General features: G+C 36.4%; 1 protein-coding gene across 2 annotated transcripts in view; it reads left to right on the top strand.

Moving 5' to 3' along the window:
- Window positions 1-14,272, top strand: part of src (v-src avian sarcoma (Schmidt-Ruppin A-2) viral oncogene homolog) — a 38,500-nt gene that overhangs the window by 11,357 nt on the left and 12,871 nt on the right. For both annotated transcript variants that reach the window (XM_046869089.1, XM_046869088.1), the window contains exon 2: window positions 12,523-12,769. In XM_046869089.1, coding sequence (XP_046725045.1) covers window positions 12,532-12,769 — 238 coding nt within the window. In that variant the 5' untranslated portion in view covers window positions 12,523-12,531. The remainder of the gene's footprint in view (window positions 1-12,522; window positions 12,770-14,272) is intronic.

The following is a 14,272-nucleotide window of genomic DNA, read 5'->3' as shown; positions in this document are numbered from 1 at the left end:
GGGGGCAACCGAAAGGAGATGATGTATGTTAACACTCGGTTGGTTCTTAATCAAATAAATGGTTTTGTTTCAGCACTTGTTGATAGATGCTGAAGCCTGATTAAGAGAAGAATGCTTCACCCCTGGGTTAATATATGTGTAGCTGTGGTGTGACAGTTAACACACTAGTATATTAGCTGCTCTGGGTGTGTGAGAGATGTCCAGACTTGTCCTTTTAGTGAGGTATGCATCCCTGAGATGGGACAGGGGTGACTCACTCACTGTCTTTGACCACCTGGTACACATGTTTGCAGCACTTAGCTGTAATTCTGAGGCTAGTTGTAGGTTTAGCATATGAAGACAACTGAAACTTTAACACAGCATATGAGTATTTAGGAGTATTTTAAAATATGCGTTTTTTATTATTTTACTGTTAATTAATGTCACCTACCTTAGTTACATCTTTACTGCTGAGAGCATTTTTATCCCTCCAAGGTTTAATGTATGGCAGTTTGTTGTTTCAAGTTTTAAAGCAACAGTCCAATTTGGCTGTGAAATTACGTAGTTCTCTTTTTTGTATTCCTCTTTCCACTGGGAAATCTTTCTGGCCAAATTAGTAATGAGTAAACTTGAAAAGAGAAGAGGAAAATCTTGGGCTTTATCTCACACACACACACACACACACACACACACACACACACACACACACACACACACCCCCCCTTCAATATGCTGTTTTTTTACTCATCCCCCAGCATGCATGACCACAGATCATTGCTCTTTGAATACACCATGACCATATTTAGATGGAGAAGTGGTAGTATGATTGTTTGCAGATGATGATGGTGGTAGGGATTTAAATGTATTGCAAAGTAGCATAGCTTTCCTGTTTAATAAAAGCTACCAACTGCAGTACATCAGCTCTCCTACAGTAATAATAATAATCATTTTGACCATTAAGACCTTGAACTTCATTTTTGAAATATGTGACTGTTTTGCCACATTTGAGGATCCTCAGTTAAATGAATTTAAATTGAAGCTATTAAGATGTTCTATCACATTTCGTTTCCTTTAATTCAAATCCTTGTGGTGGTGTGCAGAAGCAAAATGTAAAAAAAAATTTTTTTACGTTAAAGCCATCAGTTGGAAATATAAACTGTAAAAAAATATATCTCTATATAAAACAATGTCATAGAGTAAAATATAAACTCTGGTTTTGTAAACAAGTTTGTTTTGAGCTACCTTTGGTTTTATGAGGTCACTTGGTTTAGATTCCACAGGTAAAATAGAATCTCAGACAGCTGGGGTGGTGAGTAATTTTTTTAGTAGACATGATTCATAAGTCCACATCCTCTTTTTTCCCCCAACAGTGACAGAAAGACTCTCTGCAAACAAAATGCAAAAAAAACATGCTGGGTCCCGAGGTCCTATAAAGGTTCCACTGAAATTTCTACCTTTTACCATACAGATTTTTAGATTGCAGACCTGAAATGTAAAATTATTTGTGTTATAATAAAGAAAGAGATGCTGTACATATGCAATACGTATAAAAGTCCACAAATACAATCAAACCTCCTTACTGATTGACCATGTCCAAGTGGATTCACTTTATGAGGTACCAGTGATTCTATTCCTTTCTATTTTATGGATCTGCCTGATTCATCCTAATGCAATACAACTGTGCAAACTGTGCAACTCAAGAACCATAAAATGTATTTGGACTGTAATTAATATAAATAATTTACTACTTCAATTTGCATGATCGGTTCTGCATTAATCACTGAACAGTAGACCTCAACAATGATGAAACTATAATAAACAGACCTGGGTATAACCCGGGTTGTTGCCACTGGCTTGCTAAATAGGGATAAACATATAGATATTTATATGTATAAAAATGTTTAAAAATTGTTATATGTATATGGACTTTTATATGTATTGCTGCATAAATTGCACTTCAAATCATGCAGCAACTTTTTCTTGATTAAAACACAAATAATTTTACATTTATGGTCTGCAATTTAAAAAACCGTATGGTAAAAGGTAAAAACACCACAAATGATTTCAGTGGAACCTTTATAGGACCTAGGGATTCAGCATGATTTTTTTGCATTTTGTAAATTCATATATTAAAACCTATTTATGTGTATTGTTAAAAGTGCTATACAAATAAAATAAAATTTAACATTTTTCTTATGTTGCTGGCCACAGTTGTGTCCTGTCACGCTTTGGTGTGTGTATTACCCAGATACTTTTCTCTCCATGCAATTCCTGTCCATAATTTATTCCAGTACATATACCAGGATTTTGCAGATCTTTGGAAGAGATCAAGGTTAATTCCTGATTAGGCAAAATTTGACAGTAATGTATTATATTATTCCGCTGTAATCCAACTGCATCATATTTGTATTGTGTGGAATTTTGTTTACTGTTTGATAAAGATGACTGGCAAAAAAGGAATCCTCGATCATAAAATGATGTCGCTGAAAGCAGTGCAAAGCTGCTCTTGAACACTGAATATAGTTTCAGCATAAGGGTAAGAAACAAGCTTGTGTCTAATGACTGATTTGAAATTGACATTCATTTGCATGCAGATGTGTTCTTGGTGGGAAAGGGACTGCTAGATGGAACATGTGGAGAAGAATAGAAGTGTCTCCTCATGGGAATGCTATTGCATGTGGGCCAGATGATTTTTATAAACCCTAATTATTTCATGTCATTGACTCAAGTATGTGAAATAATGTCCCTGGTGAACAGCTGTTAATTATGGCCCATACTGTTTTCTGTTATTCTGTCAGACATAATAGAAACCAAATATGAGAAGTCGAAACATATTGTGTGTTTATTTATTTATTTATTTTTATTATGGTTGAGAATGTTAGTATGCTTTAAATTGCATTATGGAATGCTGGCTTCCAAGTTCAAAAGCTCACAGCTGTTGACCTTTGAACTTACGACATGCATGGGAATGTTTCAAACATCCTTTAGAAAAAGAAAACACATGTAATAGAGGAAGAGACAGATGATCAGTCTTCATAATCCTTCTAATGCGCTAAACCATGAATGTAGGGTGCTGACCCATATTTCTGTTATCCTACATCATTCACATAAAGAGCAGCAAGTGCTCAGTTTCAGGAATGCACAGACTCATGTTCATGGCAACACCAGTGACCTGCTTCTGTTGGAGTAAATATTGACTCCTGCTTCTCCTGACACAGTGATCCTTGTCAAAGAGCTCAGCATTGTATTCAGCACTGTGTAGACATGTCTGTCTTTGGTGCACCAAAAGTAACGTTCTTTTTTAAAGTTGGATGATTGAACTGCTTTGTACATCAGAATTGCAGTGTCTTTGTGTTCATTCTGATACTGTATAACAGACTGATCACAAATTGAGACAAGTTTGCCTTTGCTCACTCAGGCTTGGTTTAATAATTGACTAAGCAGTGACTCGTTTTCAAATCTACAACTCGTTTATTGTTATGCCGGTTTTGGGGCTTTCTAAAAGAAGCAAAGTGTACAGACATCTAGGTAGAGTTACATAATGTAAAAGAAAGTGCTGGGACTGACCTGTGTCTGTCTGTGCAAAAGTGCTCAGAATGAGTAGGAGTTGGACAAGCTAACTTTGTCAACAGTGGAGGCTACTGTTTACAGTACTGTGTGTGTGTAGGTTCTTTGGATAGTGTGGATGAAACAGGATTGTGTGCATATTACTATTTGTTCAGCTTTTGTACAGGTCCATGCCATTTGAATACTCTCTAAACATGAATTCAGTAACGTAGTTATTAATGTACTAATATTTACACACTTTTCTTTTTGCATAAATGTTTGTGGCAATGCTTCTGTAAAATGTTCATGTCGAAATACTGCATGCAATAATTGCCAAATTGTTATAATTCAAAGCTTGTGTCAAACCTGGTGTAATTTGGCAGAACACAGATAGAATATGACAATAATAGTTGAATGTAATTATAGAAATTAAATGCTCCATAATCTCAATAGAGCATGTATTTAAATTAGATTTGTGACCGCTGTTGCATGGCATCCACCCATCCTACTTTTCTTCATTTTCAGTGATCTCTTCATACCAGACAATGTTCCACTGAATCCAGAGTCTATCCCGGGCTACACTGGGATAATTTATCCCAAATGGGATGACAGTCCATCAAAGGGCACCATAAAAGCACATATTGGCTAATTTAGCATAGACAATCTGCCTAGCTGCATGTTTTTGAATAGCGGGGAACCTCCAAGAAACCACCACAGACAGTAATCTGGGCACCCCGGACGGAGCTGTGAGGCGAAATGCTAATGTAGGGAAAGATTATGCTGTATTTTTTTGCTTTCTGTTAATAACTAGTGGAAATCCTAAGAAGGATCCTGTCTGAAAGATTCCATCATATCCTGTGGGAAAATATTTCCACACTTTTTTTTATTTTTTATTATTAAGGATGGAGACACTCCAGTAAGCTTTCTTATCACTTGCCATTTGCCAAAATCAAACAGAAATAAAGTATTGTCTAAGTTCCAAATACTGAACAATAAAAAATAGACACAGTTCAAAATGGTGTTGGAAGAAGAACATTTTTGGTGGTTTTAGAAATATTGTTGGTATCTTTGCATGCTTCCCTTTCTATAACGATTAAGCTTAGCTTCATGAAATACTAAAATACTCCTGAAGGCATAATGGTAATTACTCCTATTAAAGATGCATTTGTGTAGAAATACAGTATAACTTATAAATGTGGTACTTTGTAGTTTATAATAACCCAAAAATATTGTATACTGTATTTCCTGCTGTGATGACAATATGTACATTGTGCAGACACTCCTGCAAGTCAGACATAATTATAGACATTGTCCAGTCACATTACTTAACAGACATATGTCTGGAAGTCTCATTCTGTCTGAAGAGTACTTGGCACAAAGCTCATGTAAAGACTTGCAGGGGTGCTTTTAGTGCTTACCCTCTGACCCTAATATGCTAAGTTGATGGCCAAGCATGTGGGATAAACTGTTTAATATGCCACAAAGCTCATTATAGGAGCCCTTTTTAGATAGACAAGTAGCACATTTAATGTGGAATCAATGCAAATGCAAGAAACGCAAGATGGCTATCTCGAACAGCCTTGTACCTTGTATTATAGTGTTCTGCTCTTCTCTAAATGTCACAAGCACACTGTGACAGCTAGGCTAATGGAGTCAAAATGGAGGTTTTGTTTTTTACTTACTGAAGGCTGCAGGTTTTATACCTGCTTTGAGTTTTTTTTCTCTATGTGTCTAAGTGATTAACAGCTGGAGTGAGTAGGATGTAATTAAAGAAGGCCCCAGACCAGAGTAACACTCAAACGAACCACATTTATCGCATCAGAGACCTTGAAAAACGTAATGCGTGAATGCATTTTCAAGGTTTGATTCTTTTCACTATGGTAATGGGTGCCATAGGACAAGAAGTGTAATAGTGTAATATAATCAGAGGTGGCAAAAGTGCACACTTCCTTCACTTAAGTAGAAGTACAGATACTCATGTTTTAAAAGACTCTGGTCTTTTTTACTCAAGTTAAAGTAAAGAAGTTTGGGCTTTGACGTGTTCTTAAGTAAAAAGCAGCCATTACTGCTTTTAGTGTCATGCTGGTAACTGGATCTCACCTCATATTATTAGGACTTAAATGAATCGATTAAAATATTTAGTTGCAATTAATCACAAGATTGTTGCGAGTTAACTCACGATTAATTGCAACTTAATCGCACATTATCTGTTTTAAATGTAGCTTAAATGAATACTTTTCACGTTTTTAATACTCTGGTCAACATGGGCATAGACAAACATTGATGCTTTATGCTAATATATATTTATTATTAGTGAAACCAAACTCCACATACAGCATGATGACAAAATAAACTTGTAAATGTTTAAAAGTAATTATGGTGTTTTAATTTCGAAATCATCAGGACACCAAATGGAACCTTTGCTATGTTTCCACACGGACGTTTAATGAGGTGATACTGAAGAAACTGTACCTCTTCTAATTCCCATACGGATTACATAATCAGGGATATTTGTTTTTTAAGTGAATTGGTTTATTTAAACTAGACATTTTGAGCTTTCTATTCATATATGTTTTATGTCTGTTGTTTTATGTGTCTGTGAATAGAGATTTCAGAGACGGCAGAGAGGGCGCGCCCTGTGTATTTTCTTTATTTTACAAAAGCACAGCGTTTTGTTGTGTATACAAATAAAAGACCCTTTACAGATTCAAATGATGTATTGCTCTTCTCTGTACGATAAAAAACAAAACAAACAAAAAAAAAAAAAAAGTGTATTTCGTGTTTGAGACAACAAAAATGGCACAAATCGTGCCGGCGCGTTTGTCAACCCCAGAGGGTTTACTGTGTGCATCATGGTGGATTTTGGTACTTTATTTAAGACTTGCGGCATAAATAAAACAAAGGTACGCTGATAAAAAATAATCTTCAGTGGAGTTCTTTTCTTCTTTATATCTGAGTAAAGAAAGGACTTCGTGAATAAATGTGTTGCATTTTAGGTTTTAATTTCGCCTCTTTTATACTTAATTATTTAGATTTTTACTTAAAATGTTCAAACAGACGTGCGCTGAATTAATTACGCGTTAATAAAATTTGAGCGGTTAAAATTAATTTGCGTTAACACGGTACTAATGCGTTCATTTGGACAGGCCTAATTAATATATTCATGCAAAATGAATTAAACATTTTGTTACCTAATGAATGCATCCAGGCTGAAATACCACAATAAAGCACATAAGTAGAGAAATGATGGTCAGGTGATCAGGAGTGTCTCTGTTCTCAGTCATGTTTACATCACTGACTCCTTCTGTCTCATCTGCGTTAGCCTCATACTTTATGTTGCCTTCTGCCTCGCTTATTGTTAGCTTCGCAATGACAGGAAATAGAATGATGGGCAGAAAACGGCACTCAATAAGAGGACAAAATATTGACATATCAAGAAATAGAAAAAACGAAAGTAACGAGCCTGGTTTGAAAATGTAAGAAGAAGAAAGTACAGATATTTGTGTGAAAATTTAATGTGAAAGTAAAAAGTTGTCAGACTAATAAATAGTGAAGTAAATTACTGATACCAGAAAAATTTTTGTACAGTAACTAAGTATTTAAATTTCAGTACTTCCCACCTCTGAATATAATGCATGCATTTCAAGAAACTTGCCTTGGCATCACATACAGGGTGAATTCCTGTCTTGTTTCCCCTGAGTTTAAGCAATATACTAAGTCAAATGAATGCTCTATGTACAACCAAAGTGAGCAAAAAGGTTATATAAAAAAATCCACGCCTGTCAGCCAGATAGCAGGAATTTGTGGATGCAGTGGGCACAGGTTCACCCCAGGACAAAATAAAAAAATCACCTAGTTTTTTTAGATTCTACAAATAGGCAGTTTCAACCCCCATTGGTTTTCCCCCATTCTGCCAATTCTGATTAGGCGAATGGATAATTGCATGACTGAACAGGAGTACAGATGTTTCCAGTATATTACACATTGTGTTTGACATAAATTGGTATATTTCCTAATGGTTAACTTTTATATATATTTCTGCTTTGTAAGGGCTACAGCATTGCCATTTCTAGTTTGACTTTGTAGATCAGGCTACAACAAACAGCTTTTCAATAGCTATTTTGAATTGAATTGGCCTTCAAATCACTATTCCACAGTTACACAGAGGTCACGTTTCAGAATAATTTGACGTCATTGTTTTGTCTAGAGTTGAGAGAAACAATTCTTAAGTCTTTTGTTACCTTTTCCACCCAGCTCAAGTAGCTAAAGGTATAAATAATAAGAAAAAAGCTTGGAAATGAATGTCTAATTTTCTTCTAAAGCTTAGCATAGTTTAAAACAATATAATACTTATGACGTGTCGAAAAATCTGTTTTATAAATTTGTATATAATGGTGAATAGGTGCCAAATTCAAAATGCTGAAGATTGTGTGTGTTGAAGGGCTTTCTTTTTTATTCATGCATGTGCCAGTCCATATATCTATACACACACTGTAAATGTGTGACTGTATACAGATTTGTCTGTGAAGGGTTTCTTTCATCCAAGTTGAAATGTCTCTAGTATTAGCAAAACTTGGCCAGCGGTCTTCAACTGATGAAGGCTTTTAGACAAGGAGAAAGTCCGCAAGATATGCCAGTAAATACATACCATTTATCAACATTTGAGGGAGTAGTCTTTTGCTGCTCTGCTGTCTCTCCCCTACACTAACTCTCAAGATGGATCACAGAATATCATGTAATCATGCAGCTTGAAACATGCACTGGCTCCAGAATTCCTCCTTTCAGAAACATGCCCCATTTCCGAATTCCTCTCACTGAAAATATGCACCAACCCCCAAATTGCTCCGTTTCAAAACAGCTGCTTGGAGCCATGAAACTCAGCATTGTCTGATCCAATGGAATCCCTTCACCTGGCAGATAAGAGGGAAAGCATGATGGTGATGTCTCCTGGACAGCTTTTCATATGACTGAGAATTCTATCAAAAATTACACTAGTTCAAATTGAAGAGGTGCCGTCCCCTTTTTACTTTCAAATCATTAATTAATGAGGGACCATTTGTCAAAAAAGTTACTGAATTAAATCTGTTGCTTCAATGAAATACCAAAGCACATTTGGAGCAGAACAAGCCACTTAGGCAAATGTTCTGAATGAACCATGACTGTTACTGTCACTACCATTTTAGAGACAGGCACTTTCGTTGTCTGAAAACTTGAATGTGGAAGGTTACTTTGTAACTTGTCCCTAAATTGTTGGCATCTGAATCTATTAATGTGCAATGATAGATTGATGTTTTTCATTTGTGCCTGGATAAAACTAATGATTCACTTATGATTTGTGTGTTCAGTGTTTGTGAACATAATTTCTGTGTGGCAGCATGTTGCTGTCCTGATAGTAACTACTACAACTATGTTTCATTACAGAACATAATAGAAAACAAGGCCAAACATCCTGATTATTAAGAACAATTTCACTAAATGAATAACTGTAGTTGGGGCTGTAAGTTTTTTCTGCATGAGATAATGTTCGATTAGTCAGTCCTGATTCTAGTTTATATGGACCAGCTCCAGCAGAGTCAGCTAAGGACAGCAGCATCACTGGATTTATGGTAGCTGCTGTGCAGTGTTTTGCAATAAAGCACAAATGCACAAATGTTCTAGTGGCAAAAGCACATGAATTATGTTGATTTTAACAAAATGCTATTGGGAATACTAATTAGCAAGAACAGGGATTTAAATACTTTGTAGTTTCAAACTTCTGTCAGCTGAAAAACCTATTGTTGGGTTAGTATTAAATACCTTACATCAGTGTAGTAACCACTTATAATCAGAACCTGATTATAACCCCCATAACCCCCACCCACACACACACACACACACACAACTTCTACCATTTTCCTCACTAACTGTTTCAAACATTTTCTGCCACTATTTCCCATTTATGCTGCTATTCTACTTTGTTACCTCTCTGTCATTTTTCCATTTTACAGGAGTTGCTGTGACTTATCTTCTCCTACAATTCCATCACATGGCCAATTTTCTAGAATATCTATTAACATCTTACTTTTATTGCTTTTACTGCAAATGATTCCAGATGAACTTTTGGTCACCGACTTATTTAAAAACAGCAAGAGAACTAGCCTTTGTTAAAAAGCCCCAAAAACTTGAACATGTGCAAGTACCAGCTGATATTAGATCTCTCTCTTCTTTCTCTTTTGAAGAAGTTTAATAATCAGTTGTTGTTCTTTTTACAAATTCTGCTAGACCAGGCAAACTATTATTGATCCTTTTGAGCCAGGAAATTAACTGTCCTAAGTGGCTTGCTTGCTACAAAAAGCACTAGTCATATCAATATACATGGGATATACATCAGCAGCATGCCATCTCTCCAATGGTGAACCACAGTTCCCAGTGCCCGGTCTTTTAATTTTCCTTCTATGCAGCGTTTTTTTACACCACTGCTATGTTGATGACACACAAACCCCGCTCTCCTTTTCTCCCTCAGACACTCATGTTTGTTCACGGATCTCAGCTTGTAGCTTGCAGACATGTCGTCATGGAGACAGCTCATCAACTGTAACTAAATCCCACAAAAACCGAGCTGCTGTAAATCCCTGTAGATACCTTCTCACATCAAGATCTTGTGATCTCCTTGGAGAACTCTGTTAAAGCCATTTAACAATGCCCAGTCCATCGTCCTCTTCTCATATTGCTACATTTAGTCATGTAAGTTTTTTTATTTATACCATCTAGAGGATTAGGTCTAGGTACTTGTTTAGTCTTTTCTCATCTAGATTGGAGTAATGCAACTTATGCCTAGCTTCGATTTTACTCTATAGTGTACCACCCAACTCCAGTAACTGATCCAGAATGACACTTTTTAATCTCCCAAAGTACCCCATTAAAACACTGATCCTTTCTCCATAAAGCTCAAAAATGGATCAGCCCCCACCTACCCAAAGGCTCTTATCAAATTCTGATCAGCACCCTGTTCTTCCCAAGCCACTAGTCCAGCTCAACTGGACCCACCATCCCAAGGAAGGCATGCATTTGGTTTTTTTTTACTTCTATTGGCAATCCTGACTGCTAAGTCACTGGCTGTCTTTATATGAACTCGCATTTTCACTGAGCACTCACGAGGAGCCAAAAAATCTAAACCTAAATTCTAAATACATGAAGATAGATTTTTTTGATGATTAGTACAAGGCTATTTTTTTAATTCTCTCAAGATAAGTACCTCTGCCAAATAAATGCATGCTATAAATGTACATACAAAGACCTGCCTTTTATATCACTGGGAGTAGATGATCGTTGATTGTTAAAGTCTGCTATTGTAGCATCATATTTTAGCAACTCTTCATATTCTTTATTGTTTTTTTCCTTCCAGGCTTATAATTAACAAACTTCATAAAATAAACAATGCTTTTCTGGCACAAAACTGTTTAGATGATTAATCACCTTCTGCGCCACAAACATATTTCAGTAACCAAAACTTGTACGTACCTCGTTTGCATTGGCTGGGTCCTCTGAACTTTTTTTTAATCATGCACACTGCTAGCTAGGACAGTCTTGATAATCGATCAGCTTCAGTCAGTCAGAAAGTAAATTGTGTTTAAGAAACTCAGTGAATAGGGTAACTCTTTACAACCGTTGGCAAAAACACACGCATGCAAAAAAATCTTCTTATAAAAACTGTTTTGAATTATTCAAAACTAGAAACACATTCCTGTATAGCTTCGAATTCTCAAGGTAATGAACCATCATACCCATATGTGCTTATTGAAGAGCCCATTCCAGAACTGATTTCCTTGGCTACTCTAACAGTATCCACACTTATGGATAGGCTTTCCAATAGATTTTTTAAACATGGATGTGGGATGTCTTATTTATTCACAAAAGCATTAATGAGTTTGACCACAGAAAAGATCTTCCATGTAATTCCAAACGTATTTGGTGGGGTTGAGGTTAGGGCTTGGTGCAAACGATTTCTTCCACACCAACTGTGGCAAACCTCGTGCACAGCTGCATTGTAATGTTGGGATGCCAGTGAAAGCAATCAGCATACAAACAAATCCTGTGTGACACATTTGTCTGCTTTTGGCTTTTTGGCAGCAGTTTGGGGAAAGCCCATATGGGTGATAACCAGTTTTTTACATACTTTTGGCTATGTAGTGACTTCAGGTTTTATGTTTTTTCAGAAATGTATTTTAAATGTATATTTTGAATAATATTTTATATAAGGGGTTGTTGTATATTTAAATAGCTACTTTTTGTTATATTTACATTTCGAATATCTAAAGCAGGAAGCATGGTCTTCTGTAATAAATAACAGATATACCCTTTATTGTGTTTCTGAAGAACTTTCAGCTCTGAGAATTAACAAGTAGCACTAGCAAGCAGAGACTTGATCAGACTGCCAGAGTGAAGAGACATGAGAATATTGTCTGTGTGTGTGTGTGTGGTGGGTGGGTGGGTTGATGGTGGTGTGGGAGGATATGGGTGTTTGCACAAAGAATAAGTGTGTGTGTGTGTGTGTGTGTGTGTGTGTGTGTGTGTGTGTGTGTGTGTGTGTGTGTGTGTGGTTGTAGAATGTGGAACAGGTATTTAGAATGAGAATGTGTGGGTATGTGGTGTGTAAAATGGCTCTGAAGAAATGTCATAGCATGAAGATCTGATTGCAACAGCTGGCAGTGGTGTGTAAAGAGAAGCAGCTGTTCACTTGTACAGTATGGCAGAGCTCAGTCTAGAGTGTGTTGTCCATCACTCAAAATTTCTAATGTGTACACACACCCAAATCATTGTTTCCTCAGCACATTCTTTTCCCTTTTACCAATTTTAACTTAAAAAAAAAATTAACCACACCATATTTTTTTAATTTTGTTTTCATTTATTGATTGATTGGTTGATTGATTGATAAAAAAAAAAAATGCTTAGTAAACAATAATTTTGACATGCTGTATCGTATGCACAAGTTTGTATATGTGTGTATTCTTTCTCTAGGCTTAGGACATGGGGGGAAACAAGAGCAAACCCAGAGAGCTTGGCCAGCACCGGAGTTTGGATGGTAACGTTAGCATGAACAGTGGGGGTGGCAGCACTGTCGGACATCACCTCAGCTTGTACCAGCAAAACTCAACACCCAACCAGAACCCTGCATTGGATAGCTCACGGCATGGCGCCCAGAATCTAACCAATAATTCGGATCTGCCCTTGTTTGGAGGAGTGAACAGCCTCACATTAACAGCAGGTACAAAAATAACAATAATAACAATGGCTGCTTTAGTACATACCACGAACACACTCTTTCGCTGATAGGGATAGCAAAAAAATGTAGATGTAGATGGAAGTGCATTCTAGATAAGAGAAGGTTCCTCAGAGAAGCTTTACATTGAAAATCTGTTTGGGGGTGTTTTGTATTTTTATTTTATTTATTCGACCAGATCTGGATTATAAGTGATTAAAAATAAATTGAAATATATATTTATTTTAAGTGGGATTAGGCATATGAGATAACAGTAAGGTAGCAGGGAAGGCGAATGAACCTACTTGTGTAATATGTTAAAAACAGTTCACTAGAGATGGGTATAAGGTATGTTCACACATGCAGTGATTTTATCATTGCAAATTCCCAGTCATTGTGCTGAGAAGTCGACAGTCGACGTTCCTACATTTATCAGTGGGTGACTCAGGTAACATTCCACAAATCAGAAGAAGGATCACATCCGTATTCTTGACATGCCCTTCAATCTCTTCAATCCCATTGGTTGTTGGCTCACACGCAGTCTGCTTTCTTGATCGCCATTGGTAATCACTGCACCATGGCGCTCTATATTTGCATAAACATTTTTCACCTTTGTCGTGTCGCTGAACAGACCCACATCTAGTCATCTACAGTCACTGTTGCTCATGTTACCAGAAGTAATCATTTCAAAATGAATCGTCTCTGGTCACATCTTCACTGTAAGTTGCTGTGTGTGAGTGTGTGAACACGGCTTTGGTGATTAAAATGTCTTCAGATTGATAACAGATGCCTCTTCGATGTGACCTATTACGAGACATTTAGATGGTCTGTTGGGAATGGCTGTAAAGCGTTTGTTTGCTTTTCTTATTGGACTGACATTGAGAATTTTTAAGATTCACATTTTCATTTTAAAACTGTTTTGTAGAACCATTTAACACAATGTTTTTTATAATCGGATGCTAAAACTACCTACAGCAGGTGGAACATAGCTAGGCCAGGACCCCGAGACAAGAAAGTTGCATTACACTTTCCCAAATCTGACCATCGTTTTCATTAGGCATGTTAATTAGCTTGAATTGATGCAAAGCAATCGTTCCAAACTCATGAATATAAAGAGATGTTGAAACTTCGACTAAAACAAACAAAAAAAATTATAATCCAGCACAAACCTTAATTCTAATGCTAACATAGCATAGTCATCTTTTATGTAGATTAAATATGCCCAAACTAGGGCCTGGGGCTAAAGATGGCCTGTGGTGACCTTTGATTTGATCCATTGATATAAGACAAGGGGGAAAAGAGGGAAACTGGCTGACATCTTCATTTCAAATTTGCTAAATGTGTAAATTGAAATTTAGTAAGGAGCAGTGAGTTTGATTCAGGCTAATTTAGAATAATCAGGACTCTTGTATTTGTTTATGTAATTGATATCTGTATTAGGCATCTATTGTATTATAAATTAGATTGTGGTGTGTTTTTCATCGTAGTATAAGTATTTAACTAGAAGTC

The sequence above is a fragment of the Silurus meridionalis genome, chromosome 16, assembly GCF_014805685.1.
Source record: "Silurus meridionalis isolate SWU-2019-XX chromosome 16, ASM1480568v1, whole genome shotgun sequence".
Lineage (NCBI taxonomy): Eukaryota > Metazoa > Chordata > Actinopteri > Siluriformes > Siluridae > Silurus > Silurus meridionalis.
This window is presented reverse-complemented; position numbering and strand designations above follow the sequence as displayed.